Source organism: Phyllobates terribilis, unplaced genomic scaffold, assembly GCF_046119375.1.
Source record: "Phyllobates terribilis strain yellow unplaced genomic scaffold, ASM4611937v1 Scaffold_7__3_contigs__length_470593459, whole genome shotgun sequence".
Lineage (NCBI taxonomy): Eukaryota > Metazoa > Chordata > Amphibia > Anura > Dendrobatidae > Phyllobates > Phyllobates terribilis.
Window position 1 is genome coordinate 95,023,448 of NW_027362767.1, and position 18,128 is coordinate 95,041,575.

At 39.0% G+C, this 18,128-nt stretch overlaps 1 protein-coding gene across 4 annotated transcripts in view; it reads left to right on the forward strand.

Moving 5' to 3' along the window:
* Positions 1 to 7,298, forward strand: part of FMN1 (formin 1) — a 336,510-nt gene extending 329,212 nt beyond the window's left edge. For all 4 annotated transcript variants that reach the window (XM_073639006.1, XM_073639007.1, XM_073639008.1 and 1 more), the window contains 2 exons: positions 671 to 755; positions 5,977 to 7,298. In XM_073639006.1, the coding sequence (XP_073495107.1) occupies positions 671 to 755; positions 5,977 to 6,021 (130 nt within the window). In that variant the 3' untranslated portion in view covers positions 6,022 to 7,298. The remainder of the gene's footprint in view (positions 1 to 670; positions 756 to 5,976) is intronic.
* Positions 7,299 to 18,128: the final 10,830 nt, after the last annotated feature.

Consider the following 18,128-nt stretch of genomic DNA (forward strand, 5'->3'; position numbering starts at 1 on the left):
CTTCAACTTCTTGTCTACAGATTGAGGTTGCTTATTTCCTTTTTTTATTTCATGTACACTCATAATATTTGTTACAATAGCTTATTATTATTTCCCCCCCCCCCCCAAGTTGTAAGAAGAATAAAAATAAATCACATGAGTTTCCTTTTTTTGGGGGGAATTTAAACATGATGCTCTGATTTTAATTCTCAGGACTATGTGTATAACACATCCATAATACACACTGTATTGGATGTGTCATGGTTAAAAAGGGTTGTTTCCTGAAGCACTAAAAATGCATTAGAAATATTCCTAGTTAGGAGAGATCCGGAATATCCGATTTCTTGCAGCCTGTAAGCTGAATACAGTTTTACAATAGTCAGGGTTGTATATTTCTGGTATTGACGTTGCCATCACCCGTATTCAGCTCTCGCCAGTCAGACCATCTAGTGACCGGTATGACCTAAGGGTCATTAAATTTTTCATTGAAGCCAATCTGTTAAAATGTTCCAAACATTCAACCAATGCTCTACACTATTTTCCACCTTATACCACCAGCTATTTTCTAATTTTTTTACACTCCAGGTTCCAGATACAGACAAATCTACTATTGGTCATCACAAAAATAATTGTAAAATTCTGCTGTGTGATGGGAAATAAAATCTTTTGATGTTTTCTTTTACCTTTTCAGGCTTCGTCTGGCTCAAGAGTCTGTGAATAAATTGACAGCGGAAAAGAAAGTGGAAACGAAAAAGATTAATCCAACCGCCAGTCTGGTAAGAATTACATTTTCTAAAACACAACATTATTTATAAACATTTGCTTTGAAACAATTAAAAAATGTTAGCAGTGTACTAATTTACAAAGCAAGAGATCACTATATATTATTGTGTCAAGAATGCACATAAAATGTTAAGAAAACCTGAGATGAAGCATAGTACTTTCTATTAATCCAGGGGAACCCCTTTGATTGCCTGTTTTTTGGGTTGTTTGTTTTTTACCAGACTCAATCTGATGTAAAATAAGTGTTTTAAATAAGCTGGCACCCCTTCACACAGCCGTAAAGTCACATTTTAGTTGTCTGCACCTGGTACTAGGGATAGATAAAAAGCTCACTATGTAATAAATCCATATCTGGTTCACTTTGCCAATGGCAGCTGCCGTCAGCTAAAATGTTATAATTGAACTTGTTAAAAATAACAAACTAATTTAAATAATTCCGTACAGAATTTTATTAAAAAAACAAACAAAACAAAACTGTTAAAGTTGGAATTCACCTAAAATTTTAATGCTGATTATCCGATGGTCTGTTCAGCATTTGACCGTGTTTTCTGATGTCGGGAAAATCACCAAATGTCCACATTTAATTTTTCTTTTTTTGTCAGGTGAAGCTTTTTTTTTTTTTTTGTCACTAACGAAATAAATCCTCTTCTTAGGCTATAACATTTGGGCTGGTGCAACGCTGCAACTTTACGTAGGTTATGCAGCCAAAGATGGCTGTACACCACTGATAAATTGCAATATAATATGGACCCAACTACTTGCATTATGACCCGCTAAGTACAGTGACTGTGACAAGCAAGTCGCTAAAAATCTAACGGGTTCCAACTTTTTGTGAATTGCTGTACCATTGCAACTCCATTCACTTGTATTGTACTGTGATGTAGCAGTGGAATACAGCAATCTTTGGCTACGTGATTTGTGTCACAGTCATGATCACCATGCAGCTCCAGTCTTATGTCTACTTTTATAATCTGTTATGTCAACTTTTAAAGAAGAATGCCTTTCAAAGTTGCAGTTTCTGTTCCGTCAAGAAAATAAATAAAATATATTAAAGTTGTTACTGAAAATTGATGACAAGTAACTAGTTTGGTCAACATTTTCTAGCAAATTTGCCCACTGGTCAGAGGTATAACAGACATGCAAGGTTGAGGGTTTTGTGTCCGACTCCTGGATACTAGGGGAGGAATCCACAAACGTCTCTTAGGGCTCATTTAGACGTCTGTTTTTCACGCACGAGTTCTATCCATATTTTTTACAGATATAACTGGTACCTACAGTATTATAGTCTATGGGGCTATTCACATTTACGTATATTTTTGCAAACCCCCAAATCACGGAAACATGTCCAATTTTGATCCGACTCCAGGATTAAACTCGCCAATGCAAGTCTACAGGTCTGTGAACAAAACTGGACAACATTCTGATGCCATCTGGGTGCTGTCCATTTTTGACAGTCTGCTTATATAGGAAAAGCTGAAAAAGCCTCCATGTTTTGTTTTTTTCATCTCAGGAAAACTGATGAAACTTGGACCAAACTATGTTGACAAAAACTGACACTGACCAATCTCTGTTGATACTCTGATGAAAACAATGAAATTGAAATGGTGAAAACTGACATGCTCGCCAAGCATTGATAGAAATCTGATTAAAAATACTGATGAAACTTAGTGATTTTTCTTGTGCTCAAAAAATGGTCTGGCCTCTGGAGGAGCCCTTATCCAGGGTATATGCTAAAGAGCTCATTTCAAACGGATTTTTCTTTTTTTATGGTAAAAGCATACTCTGGAAAAGTTCCCAATGTATACCTTTAAATGGAGAGTCTTAACTGGTGCCAGTCTGTGGCATGAATTAACCTTAGCAAACCTCAATTTTTTATACCTTGTGATGTATGTTTTTTTGATAGATACCTTTACATGTAATAGCACAGTCTTCTATGCTATTGTATACAGCAAAGATGATGTAAACTCTGATGGCAGCCACCGAATGAAGCCCAAATTGGCCTTTGTGTGGTGCAGGGTATTTGGATCCGTTTACCAAATCTTTACTGTTGTGAAAAATGGAAAATCCACAGAGTAAAAAGACACTTAAAGAGGTTGTCCACTACTTTAGCATTCATGACCTATCATTAGGATCGGTCATCAATGTCTGATCGGCCAGGGTCCGACACCCAGCACTCCCGCCAGTCAGCAGTTTTCTGTGGCGGTGGCCACTTGCTGGAAGTACTCACTTGTGCAGCTGGCTATCTTCCATTGATTTGAATAGGATGCGGATGTGTAGTACCCTGTGGAGGCCACTATCAGAAGTACCCTGCAGACCCCATCTGATCAGACATTGATGACCTATCCTAAGGATAGGTCATGAAATGCTTAAAGTAGTGGACAACCTCTTTAAGTAAGCAAACGAAAGCGTTGTCTTGGGTATTGGAAAGCTTCCTACAGTTCACCTGGAAAGGAGAACGAGTTCCAGACACTTGACAACATGATCCCAACATTTATAACCTGCAACCTGTTTAAAACCTAAGTAACTAAAACCTCCCTGTGCCTAAAACTGCCCATAATAATCTGATATGTCACAACTTTCAATCATGTCATTCCCCTTTGATAAGTCTCAGTATTTGACTATATCAAAAGATGCTCAGTTTATGTGAAGAAGTAAAAGTTGTTTTAATTCTTAAAATAATTATAAAATAAGAAACTTTGTAAGATATATTATTAAGGAAATCAGCTTTTTCTACATCCTAATCTTTCATGCTCAAAATTTTCAAGTCCCAGGTAAAATCTGTCTTCAGGGATACCCATATTCCCATTTCTGTTATAGGAGATGACCAACATTCTGCTGTATCTTCCTTAGAACTTTATGAGCACCAACTGTCTACCTCTAGCGCCTCCTCTCCCTTCTCCATTGAATTTTAAAAGCACCAATTGCTGTCTCCTTGCTCAGTAATGTGAAAGTCTGTCTTCACTGAATACAGATTTTTCAGATTTTACTCATGAATGGAGAGTGAATGATCAGTTCAGGAGGAGAAAGAAGCAGATTTCTCTGATAAGATATATTACAAAGCTTCTGATTTTTTTTATATGTACTATTCATTTATGAAATAAAAATTAAAATGCCAGTCACTCTTTTAAATAGCAATAAAACAAATCAAATAGTTGCCCCAGACCAGTGGAAATTCTCAGCCTTGCATAATCCATCAAAGTATTGACTGAAATGTGCCTCCATGCACAGAGAGAATCTGATCCAACTTGCACAGAGCGAAAGACGTCATTAGACAGCCTTAACGAGAGATGTCTCTGTGTAATGTCTGGTGCTGCAGCCAGTCTGAAAGGCAAGGATGCGATTAGGCGGTGGCTTGAAACCACTTTCACTGAGGTGCTAGGAACCAAGTCAAGTCTGTAACTTATTAGAGAAAGTTGTTCTTGACCAACTCTTTGTATTGTCAGAGTCCAGTCTCGGTGATATCTGTCTAGCTGGTAATGAGCTTAAACGGTTCAATAGTTATTAAAATCGGTAATGTTTTTTTACATTCTCATTATTATACAGTGGGTACGGAAAGCATTCAGACCCCTTTAAGTTTTTCACTCTGTTTCATTGCAGCCATTTGGTAAATTCTAAAAAGTTCATTTTTTTCTCATTAAAGTACACTCTGCACCCCATCTTGACTGAAAAAAAACAGAAATGTAGAATTTTTTGCAAATTTATTAAAAATGAAAAACTGAAATATCACATGGTCATAAGTATTCAGACCCTTTGCTCTGACACTCATATTTAAGTCACATGCTGTCCATTTCCTTGTGATCCCCCTTGAGATGGTTCTACTCCTTCATTGGAGTCCAGCTGTGTTTAATTAAACTGATAGGACTTGATTTGGAAAGGCACACACCTGTCTATATAAGACCTCACAGCTCACAGTGCATGTCAGACCAAATGAGAATCATGAGCTCAAAGGAACTGCCCAAGGAGCTCAGAGACAGTTGTGCAAGACACAGATCTGGCCAAGGTTACAAAAGAATTTATGCATTATTCAAGGTTCCTAAGAGCACAGTGGCCTCCATAATCCTTTAAATGGAAGAAGTTTGGGACCACCAGAAGTCTTCCTAGACCTGGCTGTCCAGCCAAACTGAGCAATCGTGGGAGAAGAGCCTTGGTGAGAGAGGTAAAGAAGAACCCCAAGATCACTGTGGCTGAGCTCCAGCGATGCAGTAGGGAGATGGGAGAAAGTTCCACAAAGTCAACTATCACTGCAGCCCTCCACTAGTAGGGCCTTTATGGCCGAGTGGCCCGACCGAAGCCTCTCCTCAGGGCAAGACATATGAAAGCCCACATAGTTTGCTCAAAAACACATGAAGGACTCCAAGACTATGAGAAGTAAGATACTTTGGTCTGATGAGACAAAGATAGACCTTTTTGGTGATAATTCTAAGCGGTATGTGTGGAGAAAACCAGGCACTGCTCATCACCTGCCCAATACAATCCCAACAGTGAAACATGGTGGTGGCAGCATCATGCTATGGGGGTGTTTTTCAGCTGCAGGGACAGGACGACTGGTTGCAATTGAAGGAAGCATGAATGCGGCCAAGTACAGAGATATCCTGGATGAAAACCTCTTACAGAGTGCTCTGGACCTTAGACTTGACCGAAGGGTCACCTTCCAACAAGACAATGACCCTAAGCACACAGCTAAAATAACAAAGGAGTGGCTTCAGAACAACTCTGTGACCATTTTTGACTGGCCCAGCCAGAGCCCTGACCTAAACCCAATTGAGCATCTCTGGAGAGACCTGAAAATGGCTGTCCTCCAACGTTCACCATCCAACCTGGCGGAACTGGAGAGGATCTGCAAGGAAGAACGGCAGAGGATCCCCAAATCCAGGTGTGAAAAACTTGTTGCATCATTCCCAAGAAGACTCATGGCTGTACTAGCTCAAAAGGGTGCTTCTACTCAATACTGAGCAAAAGGTCTGAATACTTATGACCATGTGATATTTCAGTTTTTCATTTTTAATAAATTTGCAAAAATTTCTACATTTCTGTTTTTTTTCAGTCAAGATGGGGTGCAGGGTGTACTATAATGAGAAAAAAAATGAACCTTTTAGAATTTACCAAATGGCTGCAATGAAACAAAGAGTGAAAAATTTAGAGGGGTCTGAATACTTTCCGTACCCACTGTATATGCCAGAGATAAAACATATTTCTTTGCCCTTGGTATTACAGAAAGAGCGACTACGGCAGAAAGAAGCGAGCGTCACCAACAACTGAGCTGTGTCGATGTGCGTACATCGTCGATATACCTCTGCTGCAAAAGACAACCGTTCACAACCTGCCGGACAAAACTGAGAGATGACTCCTTTCCGACTGAAGATAAGATCTCTCCTTTTATAAAGATCTATAAATGTAAATATGTATCTAACATGGTCCTGTCAAGTGTAGGGGCCTTATATAGCCAATATGTATATACCCCCGAGTGGGGAGACCAAGAAAGCTTTAAATGGGCAACTAGGTTTAGTAAAATGATAGACTGTTTGTAATCCCAAATTACAAATGAAAACCTATTTGCTACAATTGTTTTATTTCTGTAACTTTTATAGAATGCCCTTGTAAATTGTTGTATAGAATATTTAAGATAAATATATATATAAATCTATTTATGTATGTAAGCAGGATAATATCTGTTAATAAACGCTCTCCGTGTGTTACGTATATAGAGGAGTTTTACAGACTTCGCCAGACGACTGCTTAGTACCTGGTTCATGAAGGTCCAGTAGAAAGTTGCAGCCAAGGATAGATATGTATGTTTTGTCTCGTTTTTTCTTTTACCCTCAACATTCATTGAGCAGCTACAATCTTGCACTACAGAACTGTTATGTTTTATGTTGCTTTTATATTTGTGCATATGCTGGTGTAACGAGGTTTAGCAACATGCCAAGCCCAGGTAAAATAGGACATGTCATGGCATGTGAAGATTCATTGAACACCGCTGTTATGTACTACTAACCCCTTGTAAGACTTTCCATAATTTACATTCATACGATATAGAATATGCAACCATGATACAGGTCAAAGCAACTGATATGGTTATTTATTCTCTTTTGGATGTTTCTTACTATCCCCCCCCCCCTCTTGTGTCCCAAGACATAGTCCCCCCAAGGAATGAAAGGATTATATCACCTTCATGTATGCTATGATAATGTTTAAGTATTGACCATATCGCCCTGCATTTGTTGTTATGATATTCTCATTCTCCATGGGGATTTTTTTCATTATAAATTCAATAAAAATGTATTTTAAATTAATTGTAAAGTATTCTGACTTTGCCTTTTGCTGTAGATCGATAGAGAGAACACATTAGATAGTCTCTATGAAGGTGACCATACTGTATATGAATAGATGTCTATCTGCCTGTCATTTGATCTCTGGACTAGGGCAGGCACACACACTGGGCAATAAGTTTTTCCAGAATGTACAACATTAAAGGGATTGTCATGGATTACAATTCTGATTGATCATTGGGGCGCAGTCAGAAGGCCGTATAAATCTGAGCAAGATCAGAAAGCAATGCATGGACTGGCCGGCGGCTCTTCTGACCTGAGCACGACGGCTGCAGAGAAATACTTGAATCAGTCACGCTCTGGTCAGGAGAGCTGCCGGCCAGTCTGTGCACTTTGTTCCTATCTCGCTCCAATTTATACGGCCGTCTGACTGTGTCCTTAGACTAGGTTATCAATATCAGATCAGCGGGTCTGACACCCGACACCCCAACTGATCGGCTATTAGTAATTTTTGAGGCTAGTGGAAGTGCACAGTATGCGAATTGTACATTCACTTAAATAGAAGTTCAGCTACTGTCGCCAAGAATGTCCACTACACAGTGAGCAAAGCTGGGATTTCTTTCTGTGTACACGGTGTACTTAAAGGGGTTGTCCACTACTAGGACAACCCCTTCTCACTCTGAATCTTTGTCCCCATTAAAATTTAAAACACTTACACTCCTCTCCCGTGCCTGCGCCGTTCCAGCGGTGTCTGCACTTGCGCTCCCAGGCTCACATGAGCCCCGGGAGCATGAGTGCAGACACAACTGGAACGGCGTCGGCACCGGAGGGGAGTATAATTGTTTTTATTTTAAATCATCAAAATCATAAACCAAGAAAACCTCTTTAATAATGTGCATTCTGAAAAATTGTACTGCCTCATGAATTTGTAGCAATCCTAATTGATAAGACCATATATACTGCTTGATCCATAGAATGACTGGGTGAAGAACATTATCTTCTTAAGTGGGTATTTCAAAGCGATCAATAGAACAGCTTGCCCCAGACCACTGTCCCAATGTGACCTTGAAGTGGGTGATTTGCTTGATACATTTAAATGCCAGTTCCTAACACTGTCCCTGAATTATGAAATTATTTAGTATGTTTTTTTTTATGTATGGGTAGAAATGTAAAAATATATATATATTTTTTAAAAAGCATATGAAATCTTGCTAAAAATTGGATTTAAACGTAAAGCTACACTCTGGTTTTGGAAAAAAAAAACCTGTCTGCCTGCTGAAAATTGTTTTAAAAAAACAGACGATCATTTACTTGCCCTCCTTGGGTCCAGAACGTAGTCTCTGCTGTTGGTCTCAGTGTTTGCTCTTGTCTGCAGCGCTGATGTTAGGACGGTAGCTTTGTAACCCATGACTGAGTTCAGCGGCTTGCCCGAGTTGACGCCATGAATTGCTCAGAGTTGCCGAGTTCAGTGACGTCAGTGCTGCAGACAATAGCAAACACCAGGAGGAGTTTAAACAAATTGCAGCTGGGGTATAGAGGTTTTCCAAAATGGGGTTGGACATGTTGGTTACTAAAGGCCCTTTTGGGACCTACGTGAATAGTCTGGTCTGCATTTTAAATGTCATTATCAGGAATAACTACAATTTCCTTAGGTCTAAGGCGTACTGTTTTTCCTTGTGGAGAGTGACACACCAGCTCTGGCATGCCAGTGTAAGGAGCCTTATTTGCCGTGCAATTCTCCTCTGGGAATTTAAATATGCAAATTGCCTCTTCAGAAAGGAAGAGAACGAGAACTCTATAGCGCCACCTAGCCAAATCAGATCTCATACTTTACACTGACGAAGGACAATACCCTGAAACACAGTGTGCAAATTGAGATTATGATTTGTCTTTTATTCCAAGTCATATGGTAAGGCTCGTTAAAGGGTCAATAGTGACTTGTAAGATTGCTGCTTCCAACAGGTGGCGCTATAGAATTGTAGTCCTCTCCCTCTCTGAAGAGGCAATTTGGATACCATTTCACCAAGTGCTGCACTTTATCCTTTGTCCACAAGACTGATATGGACATCTTCCTTATCTTATGGAGGCTGTCTCTTCTAGTCCATGCTTGCAGAAATTGAAAACAATATGCACTATAAAGCCTTGAAGATATGCCCAGTACAGTACATATACTTAGATGATGGCTATATCATTGTAGACCTGCAGTCACATGTGATAGCTACCTCATAATTGTGTCTGTACAAAAAAATGAATATCATCACTTTTGTAAAAAATCAGTTGTATAATTTTCGATGCACCGATGGTGCATTAATTACCTAACACCCACAAACTGATTAAAAACCTCAAAAGTATACCCAGTGGGCTTGTGTGTGTCAGGACAACATCTCCCGAAACAAACTGAGAGCATAAGTTCTTGGTGAAAGTTGGTCAAAATGTCGCCTTTTTTACAACTCAATGTATGATTGCAACTCATAACTTTTCCCCTAGGATTTTTTTTCAAAATAATTTTTCTGCACTCTTATGTCAGAATCTTTGTTCTATCTGTAGGACTACATATACTAATCCAATATGGGGTTGTGCAACTACCGTGAATCGATTTTATCATGAATTTAACAATTTTTATACTTTATCTCAAAAAACAAGTCAAGAAAGCCACTGGTTGCCAGGCAAAAATCTAGTATTCAATCACTCACCATAAACATTTTATAAACTGAAAACCTGGTCCCTAAAACGAAATTTAATACCTACTGTATTTACCTATATACTTTTCCGACTGAATTAATGGTAGAGTTGGTAAAAGATTTGTTCTGTCCTGGTCCAGCATCCAGTCCGCACCTTCGTGGCAGCCGAACCAGGGCTGTCTTCTCTTCTGCACAAATCTTTTTGCTTAACCCTAGTAAATCACAGTCAGCCCCTTTAAATACTGTAATAATCTTATTTATCTGTGTTTATGACCTTCTGCTACATTCACCAATCTATATTTCATTGAAGAAGATTTGTGTTACAGCAGTTATGGTTTCCCTGCTGATGGCTGTAATAGATTATGGTCCGTCACGTTCTGTTTGAATGTTATGTATCTGACCCTTGGCATTTTGTGACTTTTCCACATAACTTACCTGTGATGCTAAGTATCAGCTATCGTTGGGCTGTGCTGGGAGATGCAAGATGTTTCAGGGAAGGTAACTTGATCTTGTGTACACTGCTCTAAGACTCCATTACATCATCATCCAGTGACAGCCATCAGCCCCCACCAGTGACTTAGTGGGGACAGAAATATATCCCTGCGAGCTTGAAGCGTCTAACAAATTGAAAACAAGTCCATATTTTCTCGTAACACGTTTGTTTGTGTGGCTGAAAAGTAAAGTGGGATAAGACAATATAAACACCTGTAAGTTTGGTGTTGATATCTTGGTACATGAAATAACTTCCCAGGAGGTAAATTTATAATTAAGTAGCTAAGAATAGCAATAGTTTTAATCTGTGATGATTTTCCTTCTTGAATGGACAAAGTTTTACATTTGGCTTCTCATTATTTGTTGACATCAGTGAATCTACAGTAGTCCTATATGTGATTGCCCAAAAATGCAGCCTACCCTTATTATACAAAACTGGTGACAACATAAAGGCATCATCTGTGAAATGCATCACACTTTTATAAATTATGAGTCAAAAACATCATCCAGCACCAAAAAAAATACATAAATGATCTTTAAAGGGACCGTTCGGGATAAACTTTTAGTTAAGCAAAGGCCTTTAGATATAAAATATCTAACACTTCTGTAACATCACGCGATTCCAATGCCGCCTCTCCTCCACTGCTCCAGCCTTTGATAGGTCATAGCGGTGATATCATGTTAACAGTGCACATGACTGCTGCAACCAATCACTGGGCTCAATGGCTATTGCCGTCTACATCAGTAGAGGTGGTTATCCCAGTAACGGACTGCAGCAGTCATGTGCGCTATTAACAGACTGAAGCGGAGGCAGTGCTGGAGCCAGGATGGGGGGGGGGGCAATGGCTCCGCTTTTTTTTTTTATACATGTATGAGTCACTGCTTAAAGGTGTTGTCCACTTTTTCTGAAAGTGCTCCCCAAACTCTGTAAATTAACAAACTCGGCAGATACTCTCCCACCCTGGGCCAAGTGCCTCCTCCCCACCGCTGCAGTGCTGGCATCATGTCGCCGCTCTAGCCAATCACTGAGCTCAATGGCGTGCACTGTGGATATGATATCAGCGCTGCAGCCAAAACCCTGAGACAAGAGCAGCATCGGGGAAGGGGGAGTACCTGCTAAGTATGTTGTTTTAAGCATTTTACAGAGTTTGGGGAATAATTTCCTGAAAATGGACAACTTTCAAAGCCTAACTTTGCTACATATATCAAATTTGCCAGGTCCCCTATTGTCTGAATTCCTTTCTGTAACTGATCTACTGCCAAATGATCAGGATTGTGTGTTGAGGAGACTGCCTTATTGCTCATTTCAATAGTTAAAGCCAGCCCTCTTTTGTGTATCAGCAGTGATAGAGAATATGAATGGCTTAATTATTGAAATGAGCGTGTCAGACAGGCCCCTTTAGACATGGCATAGTTCATGTGCTGACCCAGGAAACTTGTGTCTGTGTCAAAACACAAGCCAGGGATCTATGGGGTAACATTTCTCCTTGTGGAGAGTGACATGCTTGGCATGCCAGTGTGAGGAGGCTTAAAAGTGTGTGGCTTATAAACTTCCTCACATTGGCATGCCAAGCATCTCACTCTCCACAATGAGAGATGTTACCCCTCATATCCCAGTCAGAGGCCTCACATACAGCCAAATTATATCTTGTGATTTGCACTGACGATGAGCAACACCCTGAAACACAGTGTCTGCAAATTGAGATTCAGGTTTGGATTTTATCCTAAGCCATATGGCAAGGCTCCTTAAAGGGTCGATATTGACTTTTAGAATTACTACTTCCAATAGCTGGCGCTACAGTTTAAGCCTTCTTCATTTCTGAAGAGGCAATTTGCAAACAGAAGCCATTCGTGGAGCCCCAAGGGCACCTGGAATCTCATTTATGAAACTCAGTAATATAGGTCAAAGAGTAAATTATATATTTTTGGCTGGACACAATGGCCACTTGAACATAGATTTTCAGAACGGTCATATGACACATTAAAACGTATTGAAATTAGAATAAAAAAAAAATGTGTAAAATGTTAGCCAGTTTATAGTTTCATGGGTTATCCAGGGCAAATTCCAGTACGTTGTCCTCATAGTGAACAGTTTATTTAGTCATTTACAAATGAGTGTGTTCCCATTAGTGGTTCTTAAATTACACACCACAAACAGTGTCAGGTTCCGCGTAGCCCCTCGTCCCAACAAAGAACAAGTTTGTTTAGTCTGTATGCTTCTATGCTTTACAATGTATCATTCCTAATGATAATGAATCAATGAGGTCATATAAAGAAACCTGTAAACTGAGCGTTGAGAAGTAGGTATTGGCTGGTACATTAGTCATCATTGTATGAGGTTGAACCTGGACATAGATGATGAGGACCATTACGTTGGCTATGTAGAACTTAATTTTTATGGTCGTGGTCAAATTGAGTATCCATATCACTTTGACCAAATATTATCCAATTGATTAAGAACTGTGATTGCTTCTCGTAAGCACAGACCATGACATGAAGAAACATGCGAAGACCTGCAGATGTACTTATGTACTGAGTTTTTCATCCTTAAAGTGGATCTGTCAGCAGGTTTTTGCTATATAATTTGACAGCCGCTTTATGTAAGAACATAGACCCCAATTCCAGCTTTGTGTCACTTAGTTCACTGGGTGTAGCAGTTATGAAAGAATCCCTGTTCACTCTGTTGCAGATCTAGCAGAGCGCTGAATGCTGAGCTCTGTATAGCTCCGCCCACACCACTGATTGGCCGCTTTTTGTGTACAATGTGCGTAATCAGAAAACTGCCAATCAGTACTAGGGGCGGAGTTGGACCAGGAGACACCTAGTCCTCTAGTGATAATCTCCTGTTGATAAAACACTTTTTATTGAAACCGCAAAACACTGCCCAAGTGACACCGCTGGAATCAGGGTCTCTGTCCCTACATCATGCTGCTCTGATTACATAGCAAAAACCTGCTGACAGATTCCCTTTAACTAGGATTCTTTTGTTAAAATGTTTCATTTACTGCATCTATATTGTGTAGGTCTGAATTTATCAATGTGTAATATAGAGCCTAATAAGACCTATTAACTTTTTCTCATTTCTTCTTGGCCACACAATTGGATATATTCCTTGGATCACATATCTTCCATACTTCAATTATAGATTTCAGTATCTTACTACATAAAGAACTTAATGTTGAGGAGAGTCCGAGAAAAACATCAGCTGACGTTGGAGCGATGACTCTGTTATTGTAGATGACAACGATGACGGGGAACATTTTCCTATTGAATTTTTAAATAGCTTCACCCCATCAGGCATGCCAAGTCATTGCCTTAGACTTAAGATGGGCAGCATTATTATGTTGTTGAGAAATTTGAATACAAAACAAGGACTCTGCAATGGTACACGATTAATTGTAACATCATTAAATAGAAATGTTCTTGAGGCAGAGAATTTAACAGGATCAGCTGAAGGTGATAAGGCATACAGAGATTTCCACGCGATCTGCCCTGGCCAATTCACTTTTTGAATTGGCGAACGTCTGTAATCTTCTAAATTTTATTTTTATTTTCCGTAATGCCATTTACTAATTTCTTAATTATGACAACTTTGTTGTTTATCGTGTAAAAAGGCTGAAAGTGAATAGATATGGGTAATTTGAGTTAGTTTTTATTATGTAGAGCACATTTTTCTAGCTTCTGAAACCTATTTGTTTCAGAACTCTGGCTGCTAATCTTCTAATAATCATATAGACTAGTTGTGGCCAAATAGTAGATTGTGATCCATCCTTAGACCTCAGATCAGGGAAAACTAGATCTCAATTTCTGACTCTGCAGAAGCGGGGTCCCTGCCTTATAATTTTAGTGTGCCTGTGTCCATCTTTTAAAGTAAAATGATCATGAGCCTCACCTTGTGTAATGAGCCGGTGTGGTTCCAGCATAAAGCAGGGCAAATTAATAGAAAAGCACATCATGGCTGCCAAGATGGGGGTAAAATTGGTCACCAACTATGGCTGCTATCACTATTATAGGGCAAGAACCATACAAAACTTCAATACTTTTGTTCTCCCCATTTATTTGTTTCCTTAGTAGATCACTCGACACAGACTCCTCAAAACAGTAGTTTTCTAGAATTTTCATTGTGTATATATACATATATTTTCTCTAAAACATTTTTTCAGCCAAAAGAATGCATACTGTACATAAACAGTAAGTTGTATAACTCCCTAACGTAGCTCAGTTAGCCCAGGTTCCCCCATCATCTGCTAGAAGCTCTATCCTGAAAGCTGCGCTTGTTGTGCATTGAAAATACAGTCCTATGTAGAGCGCAGGATCTGAAGTGGAGGTGGCCGCCTTAGGTATTTCAATAAGCCGCCAGCCAACCTCCTTCACTCACTGCTCTGGTTACATGCCGATACAGAAGGATACAGAACTGCTATCGGACGATGGAAGCACCTGGCTTAATTGAACTGGATCAGTAAATTATATCTTACTATTTATACATCATTTATCTATATTTATTTTGGGCTGGAGAATGCAATTAACTGTTGGGCTAGAGCTCTATGGCCAAAAAAAATCCTTAAATATGTATGCGAAAATGACAAGGGTGCCATAACAATTGTGTTAAACAACTTGTGGGTGCTGGCATTGCACGTTAACTTGTGTTGATGAATTTTACAGCCATCAGTAGCTGAAAGTAAAGCTTTCTTGCTGTTTATTTAGATACTTTAAAGGGAGTCTGTCATCCCCAAAAACTTCTTAAGCAGGTATGTAGGAGACTTGGCCCCTATAAAAATTATACTTGTAGTATAGAGTTTAGTGGTTTAGTTGCAAAGGGCTCAGTGCACCATTACGCCCCTTCGCGTTGCATACTAAGCATTTTATCAAATCTTGATTAACACACATGTCCATAAAAGTAGAGAAAAGATGGCACTCACGTCGGTCGGACAGTATGTACGGTATGTGTTCCACAGACTCCCCTGCATCCATGTTTTAAACGTGATATAAAAAAAACTTTTTTCACATGGGACGGTGAGTGCCACCTTTTCTCTACTTTTATGACATGTCGAATTGTTGTTTTAAGCACCGTCAATCATGATATGACAAAGTACTCCGTGTGCAAATTGAGAGGGTGTAACATTGCAGTAAGTCCTTATTCACGCCAAGGGTACACCAGCATCTAAACAATTAAATCTATACTACATGGATGATTTGTATAAGATTAAAGTGCCCTACTCACCTAATAAGCATGTTGGGAGTTGTAGACGCCCTTTAAAAAAAGGTCTACAAAATTTGAAAATGCTGGTAAATTTTAAACTTTTTTTTTGCATTCCCTCTATATTTGTGCATGACACACATTGCAATTACTGACTTGATATTGTGTGCCTGGATGAGCTGCAAATTATTATTTTTAATTTTCTAATCTAGTTCTTACACTCTAGAACCAAATAAAGTATTTTTGTTATTTCAGATGGCGTAATACATGTAAATAGTAGAAAATGTTGCTATATTTTCCTTATTTCAGAATATTGTTTACCATTCTAAGTGTATTTTTGTATGCAAAGAATCTAGAGATGGCGCTTGCCTATGCTGGAAATCCTAAAGAAATGAAGGAATCAGTATTTATGTTAATAAACTCAATTTGGAAATTTTTTACGTGTCCCAATTTTATTTCCTTTTTACACTGATCGCTCCGTGCGGAAAGGTTAATTGATTGGCTGTGTTTTAGTCTGGGATGTGAGTGTGTGATGCGGTTTGTATCCGATGAGGTCACTTGCAGAGCAAAGCTTTGCTGTTTTTTGTAAACTCCTAGATGACAAAACAATTAGATTTTTAACTTGTAAAAAAAAACACAGAATAAATTAAAAAAAAAAACAAAGTATTCATGGTGCACAGATGTAAATTGGGTGAGCGTCACTTTTAATAAAAAAAAAAAAAAAGTCTCGTATGTCTGCTGCTTCACGCTGTTTATTTTTATGAGGTTCTAAATTTCCTCTCCTTTAATATACTGCTTCATCACAGAAGTAGGACGACTTCTAAGGATTTGGAGGGATGTTATGCACCATTCAAACCTCTGATGGTTTAAACATTGCAAAATCCCTTTCTTGCAAAAGCCATAAGATGTAGGATTTTATTGCTGAGCTCAGACTTCATGGGGTCATTCTGTTAAGGAACCTTAAAGCCTAATCAAATAGTAACTGAAAAAAAAGACCTAGTTCTACAGTATAATCATGTGTTGTGTTTGAGAGTCTGCTCTCAGCGCAAAGGATTTCCCCTTAACATTATTATTTATTTCATTCACAACCCTACACCAGATAAATCTGCGCTGGGAGCGGTCCCTGACACATTGCTGTGAATAGCATCGGACCTGGAGGAAACAGTGTAAAACATTCATTCTTTTTTAAAGCACAACAGTGTCAAATTATTTTGGATTTCTATTTTTATTGTATTATTCATTTTGGTAACTCTCGGCTCGGTTTCTGAATACCAAACCTGAAACCTGGCTTATAAAAAAAAATAATATTGCACTACATACACCAGTCATTTTGTTTCCTAAATATTCTGCATAAGCCGATGTCTAACCCTTCCCTCTTGTAGACTTCAAATGGCAACCAATTTTTCTATTCATAATTTTTTTTAACCTTTTATAGCTAATTTTTGTCTTTGTGTAGCTGTTTTTTACCTAATGTTAAAGACAAAGGTGCCAATGCATCAAGACCGTCGTTAAGATCTGGGCGGGAGGGAGTGTGAGGTTCCTGATTCATTGAGGCGCCCACCTCTTAATGAATCAGGGGTTCCTGATGATTGGCACTCTACTCGTTGTGCGCCTCTCCACAAATCTTACTCCAGTCCTTGCTTAAGTAAGATTTGTGGAGTAGCAAATGCCACCGCTTATCATAAATTTGATTAGCGGCAGGTGCCACACCCCATCCCTCCCAATTTGTCAGAGATGGGAGCTAACGGTGGGAGAACAAGAAGTGAGTGCCAAAGTTTTGCAACTATTGAAAGCTTTTTATTACCAGAATACTAGAGTAAAAGCTTTGATTTATCGGGCCCATAATCCCTCCATTTCCCAACCCCAAATAGTTGATATTTGGAATGATCACAATTATTTTGTTTTTTTATGGTGGATTTTAAATATTGTAATTTACTGTGCCAGAACAACATGCATATATACAAAGTGTGAACATGGAGGCTTTCTGTCTTGAAAGGTACTTTGGCTCCTCTCACTTGCACATTACGGAGGTAAGCAGTATGTCTGATACCAGCTCATACATGTGTCTGCACACTGCGGTCAATAAACACATGAACTCCACTATTGCTGTAAATGCTAAAATATGTTAGGTACTTGGTTAGCGTTTTTTGATCAAAGAGTGCAAAAGTCATGCAACCACGTCAAGGTGTACCGAAACACTAAATGTCCTACATCTACATGTGAATGCAGAGTGAAAAGGAAACAAGGCGTATCTTGCAATTAAAACCTTGTATGGGAAAGATGGGTCCTGGAGGGGGCCACACCCCCCAATATGTACTACAAAAAGAAAAAAATAGGGTCTGCACACCTTTAGTATTAAATTAATTTACAGGTGCACAAATGCGCATGGAGAATAGGACATTTAGTGTTTAGGGATCCATATTTGTTTGCCACTTCACAAATTTTTCTTTAAAAGGCAGCAGACGCTGAAACCTTCAGTAACGAAGACGTGGGAAGAATGAAAATTTGGTAAAACATGGAGCCCAGATCAGGGATCAGATCACAAGTAAGCTTATATGTTTTTCCCATTGTTGTATGTTCACATTACCGTTATGCCATTTATTTATTCCATTCGGCTCATTCATGTCAAAATATGGATGTTCCTTACTTTCTAAAACCTATGATTTGGGAGTTTCTCTCTTTGCCTTCTGAAATCTATGATTTGGAAGGTTTGCTTAGTTATGAATC